The sequence below is a fragment of the Aquarana catesbeiana genome, linkage group LG04, assembly GCF_042186555.1.
Source record: "Aquarana catesbeiana isolate 2022-GZ linkage group LG04, ASM4218655v1, whole genome shotgun sequence".
NCBI lineage: Eukaryota > Metazoa > Chordata > Amphibia > Anura > Ranidae > Aquarana > Aquarana catesbeiana.
In genome coordinates this window covers 639558563-639578492 of record NC_133327.1, presented here as the reverse complement: position 1 = coordinate 639578492, position 19930 = coordinate 639558563, and the positions used below count along the sequence as shown (strand labels likewise).

Genomic DNA, 19930 nt, shown 5'->3' with positions numbered 1-19930 from the left:
TGCTAGATGAACTACGGAGTGGCCTGGCCGGCCTAAATGCTGGGAGCAGGGGGCACAAATTGCCTCCAACTTACCCCCCAGCACACCACCCACCCCAGGGCCACCTAGAGGCATGTTGTACGCACCGCAGAGGAAAAGCAGCGCCAACCTCATGAGAAGTGGCAGGACACTAGGGCTGCATGTCAGGCTATTACATTGTTAAATAGCACGTATACCAAATTCCAGAATCAAGAAAATATAGTCATTATTCAAAGAAAAAGAAGAAACCGGAACATGCCTTAAAGGGGTTGTAAAGGTTTGTTTTTTTTTAAATAACAAACATGTCATACTTACCTCCACTGTGCAAGGGTTTTGCACAGAGCGGGCCTCGATCCTCCTCTTCTGGGGTCCCCCAGTGGCGCTCCTGGATCCTCCTCGTCTCGAGTGCCCCCACGGAGAGCCTCTGTCCATGGGAGCAATTGTGCAGGCACGGTCCCGAGACCTGCTGCTATATCCATTGACACAGACAGCAGGACTTGGCCCCAGCCAATGGCTCATGTTGCTATCAATCTATCCATTGAGGACCCGAGACAGCAGCTGGAGCTGCTGTGCTCATTCTCATCACTGGAAAGATCGAGTTCAGGTAAGTAAAAGGGGGGCTCTGGGGGGCTGCTGCACTACAGATAGTTTTTAACCTTAATGCCTATAATGCATTAAGGTGAAAAGCTTCAAGGGTTTACAACCCCTTTAATTCTTGCAATTGGTACCCTCACTCACATCAAGCCCAACATCCTATTGTAGAAAAATTGTATGGGAATGGAAAGTGTTGCATCCACCACAAAAAGTGAGCCTTATATTACTGCTGCCGAGACTGAATATGTTGTCGAAGGGATGGTTCTGCCAATTCCAGGAATGTCAGATCTAAACTGGAAGACGCCTGCCCTGGATCATAGATGTGGTCTAGCCAAGTTGACCAAATGCTGGTGAAGCAGTCACAGGTACCTTTGCAAGTCGCTATCCAGTCCTCAGCTTACCTGATTTCATTCACCTTGCGGATCCACTCCTCCCGCCTAGGAACTTGTGCTCGCTTCCAAAAGATAGGGATAAAAAACGCCTTGCTGTGTTCTAATAAATGAGGCTATGCTCTTTTCTTATACTGAATAATCGGTATAGGAGGGATATGCAAGAGGAAATGAATCAGGAAGAGAGGGAAGTCCAGGCACAGGATATCTTTTATCTGGTACTTAATATCAGCTCAAAAAGGCATTATCACAGGGCATTCCCACCACAGATGTAATAGTGTACCTCGGTGGCCATAGCCTCTCCAGCATCACTCAGGAGTAGAAGAGAAAATTCCTGCCAGATTAGCGGGCACCCGGTACCAGTGTGAAAAAATCTTAGTTTGTTTCCTGTGTTTTGGAATCAATAGAGCTAAAATGAGTAAGCTGGTACAGGTGAGTCAGCTGAGCCGTAGTAAACTCAAGCCCCAAGTCCCTTTCCCAAACCCGGCTATATGTGGGCTTAGCATCGGAAGTGGCACAACCCAGCAGTTGATATAGTTCGGAGACCATATGTGGTACCGGCATTTCTGCTATAAAAAGGCGTTCAAAGGAAGTAAGAGAGGAAAGTTCCCTTTTTATAGAGCGGCCATGGACCTTAAAGTGGTGAAGTTGCCTTTACCTCCAGAATGTTTGTTATTTTTAAACAAAAGAAAAACCAAGACTTTAATATCACTTTCAGGCCTAGGAGAAGGTACTGTATGGACACAGCCACAATAGAAATGTGCAGTACTACCGAGAAGTGTCAGTGCTTTGCCCTTGAAATTGGCCCGAGATTTGGTCGTAGCAGCAGGATTATGGCGTACTTTAAACTTGACAGCATTTTTTTAAGCCACAGATGTTGCTTTAAGATCATAAATAATTTAACTATCACCTTCATTTCAGTGTGGCCATATGAACACTCCTGCTAGTCCTTGCAGAGAGCAATATATTCTTCTGCTTCTATTTAGCAGCAAACATTCCCTGCTGTCCATCTCCCCGTGCACTGCCGGCCTGTGACTACAGACAGACCCTTCCAATGTTAGTTGGAACTCTGTGTCCTGGCCGTGAACTGGTAAGTGATGGATGGATTCATGCACTGCTTGGTCAGCATCTGGTTATCAGATAGTTCCCAAAAGCTGCCATTATCCATCTGCCCTATGATGCTTGCCTGCTGCCACGCTATATCCAGGATCTTGGGAACCGAGAATTGCACAGCCCATGTGCGTCTCTTGGAAGCCGCGTTTGTGTCCCTTGAGTAGACCTGGAAAGGTAGGTATAGATAAAGTCTTCACACGTTATGTGTTTTATTCTTCGCGACTCCTTTCAGAACCTTAATCCTTTTTTTTTTCTTTCATGGATACTGGTTATCCTGCTTTGTATAAATATTTTAAAGCCAAACCCGCTGCCAGGTTAGCAAGAAAGAGAAATATTTAAAATGAAACGCATAAACAAATTAAAATGTTAATTGTGTAAACTATCCTATGATGAGATTTCTGTAACTTTCATGTCTCATCTTGCATTTGGATGCCATCAGTGATCTCCACTGCTCCTTTATTTGTCACATTACTGCAAGTCTGCACCTTCTTTGCTATGTTAGAACTTGGCCTCTTTATTGTAGGACTGTTGAGGAAAAAATAAAATAAAAAATTGGCTACCTAGACCTTTTACAGTACTTAATAGAACTTACCAGAAAGATAGACTATCATATCATGCCGGTATTAAAATATCATATAAAAAAAACAGCGTGGGGCCACCCCCCAATTTTGAGGGAGACCTCCACACCAAAAAATGTTTTTAAAAAAATGGCGTGGACCCACCCCCCCCCCAAAATCCATACCAGACCCTTAACCAAGCATGCAGCCAGACAGATCACAAAATGGTGGGGTGCTCCTGAGCCATCCCAGGCCACATGCCTTCAACATGGATGGGGGGTGCTTTCACTACTAAAATACTGCATCACTTCATAAAATAGTGCATGTGGTATTTTAGTAGCATTTTTTTTTTTTTTTGAAGAACGCTATGCGGTATTTTGCCGCATTTCTTAAAGTGTTAAATACCGCTTCGTGAATGGAGCCCACTGACACCAGTGTAGTACAGCGTCATCATATGACTGGTGTGGTGGTGAGAAGGTACTGGCTGGTGACAGTATGTACAAAAAAAACATTTTTTAAAATAATTTTAATTACATTTTTTTAAAGTTTATTTTTTTTCTTGTTTTACTATTTCTTTTTTCTTGATTTACTATTTTTTTTCTTACTTTCATCAGAGTAGTTTAGTGCCACCATAGACACTGTACTACTCTGGGGGATGATCGGGGTATTTTATTTTATTATACTGTTATTGCTCCAACAGTGATGATCACCATCACAGTCATGAATGGGTTAACATTCTCGAACAGCTTGCTTATGGTCGTGATCTGTGATTGGCTACAGCTAATCACATGGTACAGGTAGCAAGGTACCTTGTGATCGCTGTGGACCAATCACAGATCACAACCGTAAGCATGCTGTTCATGAATGGAAATCCATTCAGGGAAGTTTGTTTACATTGTTATCATGTGATCGCTATGATGACACAGTGGTCACAGGAGCGGCGCACAGCGCACCGCTAACCTTGAACCGGCTGGATGATGTACATGTACGCGGTCCATCCTGCCCATGCCGCCCATCCACAGTAAATGTATTGTGGGTTGGCGGAAAGTTGTTTAAACTGACAACACATTGCCTCTGCAACACTGAAATCCCAGCCAGTGTTAACAGCCCTGCCCAGTTCTCCCCTGCTGGACTACAATACATCTTTTCCTCTCCTCATCTTCATAACTCCATCTTGTTTACATTCTCTGGACTCCCTCCCATCCCCCACAACCTGGCTGCTGTTTCCCCCATCCGCTGCTAATTGAATGAACTAGATTACCTGTATGTGAGAAAATGAATATCCTGCTGTTCAACTCTCCGTATACCTTGTGATAGCACTAGATAGGAACAAACAGTGGACAACTTAAAGTGATTCTAAAGACAGAAGTTTTTTTATCCTAATGCATTAAGATAAAAAAAACCCTTCTGTGTGCAACAGCCCCCCTAATACTTACCTGAGCCCGATCTTCCTCCAACAGTGTACACAAGTGCCTCGGCTGTCCGGGATGGGGCCGAACTGGGGCTCCGTGTCTGAATGGACACACAGAGCTGTGGCTTGGCCTGGGTGCCCCCGTAGCAAGGTGCCTGCTGTGGACGCACTCGACAGGAGGGAGGTGCCAGGAGCGCTGGCAAAGAACCCCAGAAGAGGAGGATCTGGGCAGCTCTGTGCAAAACCACTGCACAGAGCAGGTAAGTATAACATGTTTGTTATTTTTAAAGAAAAACAAAAAAACAAGATTTTACAATCTCTTTAACAAGGGGGTCCTCGGGGGTTGTAGTCCGGCAGGGAAGCGCAAGGCAGGGTTGACCACAATGCTTAGGTAATGTAGCAAAAATGAAAATTGAAATGCCACACCACTAGTAAGAGGTCTAGACACAACTTCATTCCAAAAAGAGTCAGATGGACAGTCTAAAGAGTAGCCAACACCTTTGGGGGTCCAAAAACGACTTTCAGAAGACTTTGTTGGCCATAAAACTCTTTTGTGCCGCATTTCTGAAAAAGTATAGTTTAGTGACGGGTCACTTTAAGAGTATATTGAATGAAGAATGTATAGAGTAGGATTATTCTGTTACTCTCGTTACAAAGAAGCAATGTTTATGGGGGGCAAAGGACGTTTCCTAGAATCTGTTGTTCTTTTAATTGCTTAGTCGTTCCTCAATTATAAAACACTTATGTCATTTGGACATTTTACAGATCATTGTAATTACCACAGTTTGCGGCTCGGCTCAACAGACAAACTGTTTCTTCTCTTTTCCCACCTGTCTAATGTCTCTGTTCTCAGTAAATGCAAAATCTCCTTAAGTCATTTGTGTTGCTCATAAGAATGGTGGGCAGTCACTTGATCAGGTTGAGCATTTCATATCTGGCTGTTCTGTTGGCTGACGCATGTGATGCAACTCATTCTTGACTTATTTCATACCCTGGCAAGTACTTTGGTAATTTTATTGTGCTATATTTATTTTCACTATTAATATACAGTTGTGCTCATAAGTTTACATACCCTGGCAGAATTTTATGATTTCTTGACAATTTTTCAGAGCATATGAATGATAAAACAAAAACTTTTCTTTAACTCATGGTTAGTGTTTGGCTGAAGCCATTTATTATCAATCAACTGTGTTTACTTTTTTTAAATCATAATCACAACAGAAACTACTCAAATGACCCTGATAAAATGTTTACATACCCCAGTTCTTAATACCGTGTATTGCCCCCTTTAACATCAATTAAAGCTTGAAGTCTTTTGTGGTATTTGTGGATGAGGCTCTTTATCTTCTCAGGTGGTAAAGCTGCCCATTCCTCTTGGCAAAAAGCCTCCAGTTCCTGTAAATTCTTGGGCTGTCTGAACTGCACGTTTGAAATCTCCCCAGAGTGGCTCAATGATATTGAGGTCAGGAGACTGAGATGGCCACTCCAGAACCTTCACTTTATTCTGCTGTAGCCAATAACAGGTCGAGTTGGCCTTGTGTTTTGGATCATTGTCATGTTGTAATGTCCAAGTACGTCGCATGCGCAGCTTGCTGGCTAATGAATGCATCATTGCCATCAATTTTAACCAAATTGATGGCAATGCCCTTGTTGACTCCTTTCCAAATGAAGCGTTTATGGTTTTGGCCAAAAGCTCAATTTTGGCCTCATCACTCCAAATGACTTTGTGCCAAAAGGTTTGAGGCTTGTCTCTGTGCTGTTTGGCATATTGTAAGCAAGATACTTTGTGGCATTTGCGTAGTAATGGCTTTCTTCTGGGGACTCAACCATGCAGCCCATCTTTCTTCAAGTGCCTCCTTATTGTGCATCTTGAAACAGCCACACCACGTGTTTTCTGAGAGTCCTGTATTTCACCTGAAGTTATTTGTGGGTTTTTATTGGCATCCCGAACAATTTTCCTGGCAGTTGTGGCTGAAATTTTAGTTGGTCTACCTGACTGTGGTTTGGTTTTAAAAGAACCCCTCATTTTTACTTCTTGATTAGAGTTTGAACACTGCTGATTGGCATTCTCATTTCCTTGGATATATTTTTATATTACTTTCCTGTTTTATACAGTCCAACTACCTTTTCCTGCAGATCCTTTGACAATTCTTTTGCTTTCCCCATGAGTCAGAATCCAGAAACGTTAGTGCAGCACTGGATGGAAGATGCAAGGGTTTGTCAGGAGTCCAGAAACTCATTGACCTTTTATACACACACACTAATTACAAGCAAACAGATCACAGGTGAGGATGGTTACATTTAATAGCCATTCAAACCCCTTTGTGTCAACTTGTGTCCATGTTATCAGGCCAAAATCACCAGGGTATGTAAACTTTTGATCAGGGTCATTTGGGTAGTTTATGCTGTGGTTATGATTTAAAAAGAGTAAACACAGTTGATTGATAATAAATGGCTTCAGCCAAACACTAACCATGAGGGAAAGAAATGTTTGTTGTGTTATCATTCATATTCTCTGAAAAATGGCCAAGAAATCATAAATTCTGCCAGGGTATGTAAACTTATGAGCACAACTGTATCCATCTGATACAGCACTTCACAGAATAATGGACATTTTTACATCTGTATATACCAGTAAAAATATGTAATTTGGACCGTTCGTTTGTTTTCTTGTCCAGTTGAAAATCGTTTTTGATTTTTGAGAGCCAAAAAAAAATTGAAGTATCAAGTTGGAAAATATGTGCTGAAGGAATGATAAATTGAAAGGTTAATGTGTTTCCTATTTGTTAAAAATGAAACTGTTTGTACTGCGCATACGGGACAAATCGTTAACGAGACTTTAACGAGAAATCGATTCATTTGTGTCCATTGAAGGATTCCTTGTTCGAACATTGATCACTGCATGATGGTGGTATTGTTTGCTCTTACAACCGTTTGCTCGGTATTTGAAAATGCGTTCAAACATTTTTTTGGCTAGTAGATGTGTAAAATTTCGAACAAAAATTCCTAGTACACACGATCAGAAAATCGGACGAAAAATACCGCTTTCTAGAATCGATCACAACCGCTCATCCAAAAAAATCCAAAGGCACAAGCACGGAAATTTCTCATGCGACACCAGATCGTACAATTTTTGTTTAATCAGTACAGTATTTGTCCCCAAAAAATTGAAAGAGCAAGACTACGCGTGCTCGGAAACAAAAGAATAAGGTCAAGGCTTTAGGAAAAGAATGTTCTAAGAAAGTTTGTTTACTGGGTCAATTTTGATGTTTGTTTTCGACCACAATGATAAAAAAATTCAAAGGAGCAGGATGGAAATTTTTTCTCTAACGAATCCAAAATCAAAGGTTAAAAGCAAACAAAACCTTTCTAACAACATTCGAATGTTCTGAGAATTTTTGTATGAAATTCTATACATCTGTAGCCAGCTTTACATTCCAGTGTCCTTACCAAGCATAGAAACGCACACTAGCGTTACTTTGGTCATAAGCAAATTAAAGTGAACCTGAACTCAACAAGTGAAGATTTATTATGTTATAGGGAACACCTAGAAGTGTTCAAGTAGAAGTCCACCGTAACACTAAAATCCCTATATCTACAGCACAGGTCTCAAACTGGCGGCCCTCCAGTTATTACAAAACTACAAGTCCCATGAAGCATTGCAAGGCTGAGAGTTACAAGCATGACTCCCACAGGCAGAGGTATGATGGGACTTGTAGTTTTGCAACAGCTGGAGGGCCACCAGTTTGAGACTCCTGCTCTACAGACATCCGCAATCTAACACTAACCTATCTAGCCTTGTAAACAAGAAATCAGTATACATACCTTTTTTGAAGCCTATCCGACCTGATCCCACGCTGAGTTATCAGTTGCGGCTTTGCTGTGGAGGCGGTTGCAGAGGACACGTCCGACAACGGAATCCCCATAGCACCGCAACTCTATAGGTGATGTCACTTCCCATTCATTTCACAGCCGTTGTTGGCTGTGCCCTCTGCAGAGCATTTGCTGCTGAAGACCAGACCGTATCGGCTTCAAAAAAAGTTATGTATGCTGATTTCTTCTTTACAAGGCTAGATAGGTTGGTGTTGGATCATTGGAAGTCTGTAGATGTAAGGATTTTAGTGTTAGGGTGGACTTATCCTTTTATTGTGTCCAATCCGTACCCTGAATTTGTACCTTTTTGTCTTGAATTTCACCTGAAAAATAGCAGTGTACTTCCTAGTATGCAAGGGTGCCTACACACTCCTACATGCCGGTACAGCCTCATAGCCGATATCTGCACTGTGACATTTAGGGCACTGCTGCCTCTGACAGCTAGTCTCAGGAGATTGAGTGAGGTTTGGTGATGTTACTACTGTTTTCCTCACTGACATGAGGAGGCAAAGCCCTGCCTCTGCCATAGTGGCTGCCTACAGACAGTGCAGAACAAGGCCTTGTAATTTAGTAATGGGGGGAAAAAAATCAGCTGCTGGGAGACCTTGGACAATACTAATGAAGTGTCCTTTGCCCTCTGCCTGCCTAAGATGTATGAGGAATGGAGGTTTCAGAGTTCTGGATCCCCTGGGTGGGCGGGGTATTCATTGTTGTGAATGGCCACCATATGACGTTTTTCACAACATGCCGCTCATGTGTGCCTCCGGGGGCCCATCGTGGCGAACGGTAGTGTGTTGTGTTACTCGGATCTCTGATCACGGTAAAGAGCCTAAGATGTAGGCTCTTTACTATGTGATCAGCTGTTTCCAATCACAGTGCAAATAGGAAGTGCCGGTTATCGGCCTTCCTTTATTCATGCTGACAACGGGTGAGTAGAGATGATATGCGGCTCTCCTGACAGGGGGAGTCTGCGCTGATAATCGGTGCATGGATTATTAGTGCAGTCCCATCAATGTTAAGCTCTCTGATCCCTGTATCAGAAAGAGAACACCAATATGTCTAATAAAGTCTAGATAGAAGTTTAAAGTATCCCAGGCCACTGTGTTTTGGGATCTACGGAGACTGCCTTCATCAGAGATAAAAATTATAGACAAAATATATCTAAATGTGGGAAGGTAGATACCCTGTTTCCCCGAAAATAAGACCTAGCGTGATGGTCGGTGATGGCTGCAATATAAGCCCTACCCCCCAAATAAGCCCTAGTTAAATTCCTTGTAGGTCTTATTTTCAGGGTAGGGCTTATTTTCGGGGAAACAGGGTAGGGCTTATTTGGGGGGTAGGGCTTATATTGCAGCCATCAACGACAATCACGCTAGGTCTTATTTTCGGGGAAACAGGGTACCTTAAGAATGCAGATCCCCCACAATATGTTGGCCTTTTGATGAATACTTTAAGCAGTAACTTATATCTGTCATTGGTTGTTGTTGCACTCTGTTTCTTCTTTTTTTCTGATAACATTTTGGGGGTTATTTACGAAAGGAAAATCCACTTTGCACTAAAAGTGCACTTGAAATTGCACTGAAAGTGCACTTGGAAGTGCAGTCGCTGTAGATCCGAGGGGGACATGCAAGGAAAATAAAAAAACAGCATTTTAGCTTGCACTTGATTGGATGATAAAATCAGCAGAGCTTCCCCTCATTTCAGATCTTCCCCTCAGATTTACAGTGACTGCTTTTCCAAGTGCACTTTCAGTGCAATTTCAAGTGCACTTTGCACTTGTAGTTTGCACTTGTAGTTTGCATTTGTAATACAAAGTTGATATGCCTTTCGTAAATAACCCCCTTTGTCTTTTAGGATTAAGATGGAGAAAATTGAGTACTGTCCGTGATACTTTTTTATTTGCACTAACATACAATTTTTCAGGACAAGCTTTCCCGATACAGTACTCAATTTTCTCTGTCACAATTGCACTAATACGGCTACAATCAAATCAAGTAGGATTATGATGGGCAGACAAAAGTTCTGTAAATGACAAGTTAAAAAAAGAACAACACTTATGCTCTGTGCATATAATGAACAAACAACATAAATCCAGTATAGTTTTAGCCATTTATGTGAAAAAAAAATAAACACTTCTTGTTTATGGAGTCAAGTATTTCAAAAGATAAGCGGTAAATTTGGCTAGATTTGAAATATTCCATGTCAACGAGGGACGTTCAGGTCAAACCGGGACTTTTGAGTTTATATAATAAAAGAACAAATTTCAAGGAGTGGAAACTGCATTTATTTTTTAATATACTCTCCTGCTACGTTAATACACGTATCCTAGCGTTTAATGCCTGAAAAGCTTGGGGCTAAAAAGATTAGTCCGTATGCCTGAACCATCCTAGGACAGCCAGCTTCACTTCGTCATCAGTGCTGAAATTCTGACCTTCGAAGAACTTTTTTAGGAGTCCAGTCTTGGTACCCAGCATGCACTAACTTTTTTAACCACTTCAATACCAGGCACTTTCCCCCCTTCCTGCCCAAGCCAATTTTCAGCTTTCAGTGCTGTCGCTGTTTAAATGACAATTGCGCGGTCATGCTACAATGTACCCAAACAACATTTTTATAATTTTGTTCCCACAAATAGAGCTTTCTTTTGGTGGTATCTGATCACCTCTGGGGTTTTTATTTTTTGCTTAAATAAAAAAATACCAAAAATTTTGAAAAAAAAAAAGTTTTTCATCGTTTTTGTTATAAAATTTTGTAAATAAGTCCGTTTTCTCCTTCACTGATGGGCACTGATGGACACTGATGAGGTGGCACTGATTAGGTGGCACAGATGGGCACTCATAGGCGGCACGGATGGGCACTCATAGGTGGCACGGATGGGCACCGATAGGTGGCACGCATGGACACTGATGGGTGGCACTGGACACTGGTAGATGGCATTGATGGGCATCACTGTTATGGAGGCACTGACAGGCATTTCTGATGGGCCTTGATTGGCATCATATGTGGGCACACATTTGCCTCCCTGGTGGCCACGGGTGGCATACTTGGTGGTCATCAGTTGTGGCCATTCCTGGTGGTCCTGGGTGGGCATCCTGGGGGGGGGGGTGCTCTGATAATCAGTCAGTGCAGACCCCCCCTGTCAGGAGAGCAGCCGATCAGCTCTCCTCTACTTGCATCTGTCAGACACGAGTGAGGAAAAGTCGATACACGGCTTTTCCTGTTTAAAGAGAATTTTTGTTAGGCCAGTGATGTTGAGCAGTGAGTGGTGCCACATCCAGTATTTTAAGAAGAAGGAAAAAAGGGATCCCCTATATGGTGGACTTTTAAGGCACGCCCATTTTACAAAGGATTATAGTTATAAAAAAATGTATTTAGAAAATATATAGAAAAGTATGTGTATAGGAATAAAAACATGGAATGTTTAAACATGTCTGCAATTTTACACCGACAAAACAGAAGTATACAATACAGTTTATGATTTCTTGCACCCGATGCGTTTCAGAGCACTAAGTGGTCTCCTTCCTCAGAAACCATATTTAGGTGTTATAACAACGTGGTTAGCATTCTAAAAATTGCATCTTTAAAAGCATGTGAGAGTATATATGCCTCTCAATTTTCCGTTCAAGAGACCCCCAAAGGTGTAACTGTGTGCAGACCTGGGAAAGGCCCGCCGCTGACCCAAATGCCCCCTCCTCCGTGAAGGGAGGGATACCCAAACAGAGGGGGCAGGGGAGGCCCGGAGACACACTGGGGTCGGGAAAAGTGGGAAACCCTGTTGATGGTAGAGTGGTTTCTACATAGAGCAGATGAAAAAATGTGTAGTCACGGCTCTTAGGTAGGAGTTCGTTGCGACCGCTCGCCCCGACATCCGGCCATCCACTAGCATCCCCTCCAGTGAATGGCCGGATGTCGGGGCGAGACCGCTTAGTGCTCTGAAATGCGTCGGGTGCAAGAAATCATAAACTGTATTGTATACTTCTGTATTGACGGTGTAAAATTGCAGACGTGTTAAAACATTCCATGTTTTTATTCTTGTACACATACTTTCCTATATATTTTCTAAATAATATTTTATGAAACCATCACAATACTCAACTAAAAATCTTTTGTAAAATTGGCGTGCCTTAAAAGTCCACCATATAGGGGATCCCCTTTTTTCCTGCTTTTCCTGTTTACACCATGATCAGCTGTGATTGGACACAGCTGATCACGTGGTAAAGAGCCTCCGTCAGAGGCTTTTTACCCAGATCAGAGATGCGGCGTGTCAGGCTGACACGCCAGACACCACCGATCGCCTCGCTGCATGCCCCCCGGCGGCTTGATCATGTCATATGATGTCCGGTCAGGATAACAGAACCACTTTGCCGACGTCATATTGCTATATGGCGGACGGGAAGTGGGTAAAGAATGCAAATGATTGTGTTCACCATTCCCACGGAAAGATTCGTCTCTTGTGCAATTTCACAACAGGTTTTGCGTTGATTATCAAGGATGAAACACTGCTGTGGACTGGGAACCAGCACGGCCGGGATCATCACTGACAGATGTTCGGCTATCGTTGAAAAGTTTACATCATTCAAATGTCTTAATGCGGCTGAGCATCTCATCACCGCACTGTGCTGAAGTCTTCTGTAGATATCCACGCATTTTACGCCTTCGTTCACAAGAAACTTCATCACCACACATTGTTCCATGCACGCACTAAACAATGCTGTCTGCCATCTCGATTAACTGTCTCTGGACTAGCCCGCGACATGTGCGCCGCCTATCAGTAATAGGACACACTTGCCACTTACTACTGCTTGTAGTACCACCACGCTAGCATCCCTTTTTATACCTGTAAAATCAAAAGTTTGGCTTAAAAGCCCCTCATATATTTTCATATCCAGCCAGCAGATGGAGATCTCTGCTCAATTTCACACGTTTTCCGGGCTTCCCTTAGCTACTCTGTAAAAAAAAAAAAAAAAAAAAAAAAAAAAAGCCTGCAGAACTTCTCTACATCCGAGCACCATAAACCTAAAACACTATTTCATTCCATTTTAGGCCTGCAATTAGGAGGGTGTGCTTGGCTAAGAAAACCCCTCCTCCCTTCCTGAAGACTCCTGGGATGTATGACATCATTTGCCTAGGCCTGGAAACCTAAAAGTAAATAAAGAAATGCAAAAAAAGTTTAAAACAAGTAAATATGATGTATATTCCTATCTATTTACAAATTCTAGCACCAAAAGGATTACAATTAGCCAATGGCGATAGAGTGAAATTCTGATTTAAAGAACTCAGTACCCCAAGCTGCAGTGTGAATAAGTCAGAACAGTGACACCTCCCTGCCTCCTATTACCGCTTGCAGAACGCCCGCTTGCAATGTAATGTCCCCCCCCCCACGCCGGCACCGGCTGTGAATTGTACACAGCAGGAGCATGTCAGCAAGTCCCAGCCAATGATTCATGGCCGGGATCTGCTGTGTACAATCACAGATCTCTGTGTAGAAAGAGAAAAATCTCTCTGTTTCTCATCCCTGCAAAGCACACATTTAACCCCTTGATCGCCCTAGATGGTAACCCCTTCCCAGCCAGTGTCATTAGTACAGTGACAGTGTATAGTATTATCACTGATCCCTGTATTAAGGTCAGTGGCAGTCAGTCAGTTCCCGCCCAGCATCAGTTAAAGAGGAAGTAAACTCTTGTTTTTCTTCCTTTCTTCTTCCCTGCGAAGTAAAGGCATAATGTGCTAGTATGCATCTCATACTAGCACATTATGTGACACTTACCGGCAAATGAAGCCCGCATCGTCCCCACTGAAGGCCGTATCCATTTTCGCCCGTCATCCTTCCGGGGTCACGGACTCCAGGTCTGTGACTGGCCAGAGTCGCGTGACATCACTCCTGCGCATGCATGTGGGAGCCACCGGTCACGGCACATTCGCCTTAAACGGCACAGATGCCCGTTCCTTGAGCGCGCGTGCGCTGATGACATCATCAACACAGTAAACAGTAAATATCTCCTGAACGGCGCAGGTTTAGAAGATATTTACACTACCTATAAGTAAGCCTTATTCTACACTTACCTGTAGTTACAACTTCCCCATGAAGGTTTACAACCCTTTTAGGCCCATACACACGATCAGAAAATCAGATGGAAAATATCGCTTCCTAACCCTTCGTCTTAAATGATCTCAAGGGACAAACACGAAAATTTTTCTCGTATGATACCAGATCGTACGATTTTTGTTTTTAATCAGTACAGTTTTCAGTACAGTACATGACATCACTTCTGAATTTTTATTCTGTCGTATGAGAATTTTCATACATTAGTAACCTCTTCTTTTTTGATATGGAGACTAGCAAAAATAAACGAACGATCATTCGTCTGATAAACTCATTGTGTGTATGAAGCTTTAGTGTCAGATTGCCTGCCGCACAATTGCAGTCCTATTTTAAGTCGCTGATCACCACCATTAGTAATATTAAAAAAATAAACAAAAAGTCCAGTGTATATATACCATAGCTATATAACTTTTGCACTATATACACTTATTGGGATTTTTTCTTTTATCAAAGACATGTAGCATAAAATTATAATTTTTTTTTTTTATTGGATATGTTTTGTAGCAGAAAGTAAAAAATAGTGTGTTTTTTAAAAAAAAGATAGGTCTTTTTTTGTTTATATCGAAAAAATATAAAGCCCAGTGATGATCAAATACCACCTAAAGAAAGCTCTATTTGTGTGAAAAAAAGGACACACATTTTGTTCGGGTACAGCGTTGCATGACCGTGCAATTACCAGTTAAAGTTCACCTTTTGTAACATGTTACACCCATATTCAGTGTAACATGTAACTTGTTACAAATGCATTGGCCCCTGTACCCTGTCCCCCTTGAGCCCCTGTGTCCCCCTGTGTCATTCATTCACAGTGCTCTGTGAATGGGAAAACTACAAGTTGGCTTGTAGTCCTCCATGAACTACCAGAGCGATGTTGATCGCTCTTGCTAGTTTACTGAGCTTCCTGTAAGAGTGTAACTGCCTGCATTGGAAGTATGGGCAGACAGATACACAGACGGTTTGCTGGACCGTGGCTTTACACCCACAACTTGCTGATTGTAAGTACAGTGCTTTACAGGTCCCTAACAAAAAAAAATAAATAAATGCATATTTTTTTTTACCTGCAAAAAAAATGTGCATTTATTATTTTTTTTGTAAAAGTGAACTTATCCTTTAGCCCCCGTTCACACCTATCCGAATTAGATGTGGCTTACACCGCATCCAATTCACAGGACATTTTAAAATACATTCATTTGAATGCATTGTTGCATTCGCACTGCGCATTGCACAAAAAAGTGTGCGTTTTTTGGGCATTGCGGTGCGAATAACAAGCCCATTATCTTCTATGGGAACGCATCTGATTCGCAGATGCATTCCGTTCTAAACATGAATTCTCTCCTTCTCCTCACTACACCTTCCCCCTTTCCCCCCCTCTCCCTGCTCACTGATCCGCAGCTAAACTGCAGAGGAACCTCTGAACAACTGATTTTTATCTTCGCAGTGAAACCTGAGCTTCAATTCATACCGCACATGTGTGAACCCGGACTTACATTTGCGCAGTGCTAAATCGCAAAAAATGCCCTGGTCACAAAGGGGGTAAAACCTTCTGGAGCTCAAGTTGTTAAGACAGCTCTGCTTAAAGGAGTTGTAAAGGCAGAAGGTTTTTTTTATCTTGATGCATTCTATGCATTAAAATAAAAAGCCTTCTGTGTGTAGCAGCCCCCCCCCCCCCCCCCAGCACTCCCTAATACTTACCTGCGCTCCCTCCCTATCCCATGCCGTCCACAAGTCCCTCGGCCATCCAGGACTCTCCCCCCTGATTGGCTGAGACACAGCAGCGCCATTGCCTCCCGTGGTTGTCAAGCAAAGTCAGTTAGCCAATCAGGGTAGAGAGGGGGCGGGGGCCGAACGGAAGCTCCGTGCCTGAATGGACACACAGACCTGCAGCTCGGCTCGGGTGCCCTCTTAGCAAGCTGCTTGCTGTGGGGGCACTCAAAAGGAGGGAGGGGCCAGGAGCAGCGAAGAGGGACACGAGACAAGGAGGATCGGGCCTGCTCTGTGCAAAACCACTGCATAGAGCAGGTAAGTATAACATGTTTGTTATTTATTTAAATTTTTTTTAAACAAAACTTTACAATCACTTTAAAATTTACATCGGAGAGAAAGTCTGAAGGCAATTAGTGTTTTCTGTGCTCTCCTTTCTCTATGAAACCTGGCCTTACAGACGCTCCCCGCATTGTATGTTTCTTTATTTTAAAAATTTACAAACTTTATAAGCTTTAAAAAAAAAAAAAAAAAGTTGGTCTAAAACCATTATAGTTTGCCTAACCGATTCAATTTACATATTTAGATAAAAGGTAATGTTCAATGCCAGTATAAAACTTTGGTGTGCTATTTGGACTGTAAGCCATAATATGTCTTCTCTCTTCAGGCGAGGCCAGCCCCACGCGACGGGAGGCAGTAAAGAAGAAGACCGCAGAATATCTGATGCGTGCTGAAACTATTTCCAGCTTGTGTCTTAAACCCACTGTTGAAGAAAAACTAAGCGCAGTGAGTTAAAGTCCCCTTACTTAATCAAATTTCTGAATGAGAAGGCATTCCATTTGAAGAAGCCCTGTCTGCTGAAACTGAGCATGTGATAAATAAATGTATAAGCAGAGGGTCGCCTATAGCAGGGGTCTCCAAACTATGGCCCTCCAGTTGTTAAGGAACTACAATTCCCATCATGCTTAGTCATGTCTGTGAATATCAGTTTTACAATGCCTCATGGGATGTGTAGTTCCACAACAGCTGGGGGGCTGTAGTTTGGAGATCCCTGGCCTATAGTGAAAACCCATTTCAAAATGATCAGTAGATCCAGAGATATAGGCATACCTTGAGTTTCCCTATTGGTCAATAAAGCTGCCCACATTAGCATGTTTTTAAAGCCAAAATATTTTTTTTTTTTTTTATAAGCTAAACTCTGGGCACGCCTCTTTCAATTAGACTCTCCTCTCCCCTTCTTTCTTGCACAAAGGCCCTTCTTTGAATTTCTCTTTCTATTGGTTGTAGGGTGACAGGGTCCTCAGAAGGCTGCAGCGGAGTGGTTATTACATTAAAAGGTGACCAGTCTCCTGCATCACTGGATCAACTGGTTGTGACTTCCAGAAGTTGCACTTGTAGACTATTTTTAAAGTAAAATAAAAGCATTTGAGGGTATTTCTTAAAAAAAAAGAAGAAGGGAGGAGGGAAGCACAGGGGCAGCATCAAAAACAGGCAGTTGAGCTGTGGTTTTACCTATCCCTGACCACCCACCTAAATCCTACAGCTAAAGGGGGCTGTTCACATGCTGAGATGCTTTGCATTGTGGCATTTTTAATGTGGCATGTTACGTTGACAGCACCGCCTTCCAAACTCGCTCAATTTGGACACTTGGCTCGTGGTTGTGGCGCACTAGCACCAATAGAAATTGTCGTCCCGCAAAAAAAAAAAAAGCAGACATTTAGGATGGGGCAGGATCACTTCCTGAACACCTGACAGCAGCCACTTAGTAGCATTCTGAAAAGCAGTTGTCAGTAGAGCAAGTTTCCCCATTGGAGAATCTTCTCCGATCTCCTGTGCTGTGATAATGCAAACATTTTGGATTTCCCATCACTTTCTGTACTGGAGACAAATAGGGTGAATCACCCAAGTAATACACAACAATAAAAACCTGACAAGGATTCTAACCCATTTACATTCTATCCATAACTAAAAAAAAAAAAAAAAAGATATGGCTTTACGTATACTTTATAGGTCTAAAAGAGAGACTTGGTTGCCAGGTGGTGGCAAAGACATATTTTTATTATAATTTCAGCTGCCTGTATCCTTAGATCTACTGATCATCTCGACATGCTGTTTTCACTGCAGGTTTCCTCTGCTCATACATTTTTCATCATATGCTCAGTTTGAGTTGCTCAGGTTAGTTAGAGGTTTACGTCAAATAAAAAGTGCACTTTTTTTGTGATAAAAATGAATCATTACATTGCTTCTTGTACCAGAGACACTCAAGAAATGTTTTCCAATTTATTCTGACATAGGCATCCTTGCCAGCCATTTTGCATGTGTGCATTTTGCATCTGCTTATGTCTGCCAGACACCTATAGGATAACCAAGGGAAAACTCTCATCTAAGGGGATACTGGAAATGCTTCCCTTCATTTTTATGATTACACGCATTGATTTATTTAGAGCCATCAACTCCCATGATACAGCAGAGGGTGGGTAACGTACAGGGGGCAATACTGTGACCTAGTGGTTAGCACGTCTGCCTTGTGGCACTGAAGTCCTTGGCTTGAGTCCTGCTCAGGCCATTATCTGCATGGAGTTTACGATTCCTCCCTGTGCTCGTGTGGGTTTCCTCTGGGGACTCAGGTTTATTCCCACAAAGACATGCTGGTAGGTTCATTGGCTGCTGTCCAAAATTTGGCCCTAGTATACTATTCTATTAAGTGTTTCCAAGATGGCTGCCTCACCATTTGCCCCAGCAAGCAGAAAAAGTGCTTTGCGTCCCCAGAGAGAAAAGCACTATAGAAATATAAATTCATTCGTAAATTAATCTTGTTTTGCGGTTTATAATTATTATACTGGATTTTTATAGTGCTGACAGTATTTACAGCCCTTTACAACATGAAGGGAGACAGTACAGTTACAATACAATTCGATACAAGGGGGTTAGGAGGGTATAAGAAGGGGTGATTTGATGAAAAGAAAGAAAGAAAGAAAAATAAAAGCTAATTTGTAATGGTGGGGTAGGATTTCATGAAGATATACGTGTTCAGGGATCAGAGTGGACAGAGTTGGGTATATCTGGAAAGATTGGGGTAGGGAATTTTAGAGAACTGAAGATGCTCTGGACAGAACCATGGGAGGAGGGGATGGAGGGAGGAGGGGATGGAGGGAGCCAGAGAGCAGGAGGTCTTGGGAGGAGCAGAGAGGACGGTTTGGGTGATATAGAGACATTTTAGGATTCTGCTTTTGAGGAAGCCGTTTTCCCAAAATCTCCAAATGAAGAGAAATGTTTGGAGGAGTGCGATGAGCAGCGTATAGTTCTTGCAAGAGTCTTAGAGGCAAGATCATTATTTAAAAATAGAAAAAAAAAGTAAGCAAGTACAGAATTTTAAAACAAATATATAATACTTATCATTGTAGGCACCATTGATCCTAATCTTTGCTGTCTTGCAGAGGTAGAGCCACAGCTAGAATCTTCAGTATCAGTGCTGTGGTTCTCCTGATACTGCCAGTGGTGTAACAGGTTGGATAGTGGGCCACAGTAGGCAGCAAGACATCACAGGTATCTGATATTCGGATTTACCCTAGGTTCACACCTATGCATTTTTTAGTGCGTTTTGCAGTTTCCAGAAATGCACTACAGTCCATTTAACATGGTTTACTATGGTACACGTTCACATCTATTCGTTTTGCAGCCGGTGCGTTTTTGGAAAGGGTCGGGGACCATTTTTCCTTTTTTCCTGCGTTTTGCATGTAATAGACTTGAATGGAATGGCACCAGAAACGCAAGTGTTGTGTTTGTGATGCGATTGATGTGTTTTGCGTTTTTTTTTTTTCCCGTTTAAACACTGTATATAGCTACTTGCTAAGGACGGGAAGCCGGCCGCCGCATCCTTAACAACCGATGAGTCATCAGCTGTCAGCGGGATTCCCCACTGACAGCTGAATGTAAAAAGTAAAAAAAAATTACCAGTAAAAAAAAAAACTGCGTAGGGTTTCCCCCCCCCAAAATCCATACCAGACCCTTATCCGAGCATGCAGCCAGGCAGGTCAGGAATTGAGGGGATGTGTGAGCGCCCACCCTCTCTTGAACCATATCATTCCGCATGCCCTCAGCATGGGGATGTGAGTGCTTTGGCAAAGCACCCATGTTGATGGGGACTCAGGCCTCTTCCCCACAACCCTAACCGGTG

The 19930-nt window shown here is 42.5% G+C and overlaps 1 protein-coding gene across 1 annotated transcript in view; it reads left to right on the top strand.

Annotated features, from left to right (window-relative positions):
* RPS6KC1 (ribosomal protein S6 kinase C1) overlaps positions 1–19930 on the top strand; it is a 238383-nt gene that overhangs the window by 93424 nt on the left and 125029 nt on the right. The window contains exon 8 of the mRNA XM_073628393.1: positions 16421–16539. Coding sequence (XP_073484494.1) covers positions 16421–16539 — 119 coding nt within the window. The remainder of the gene's footprint in view (positions 1–16420; positions 16540–19930) is intronic.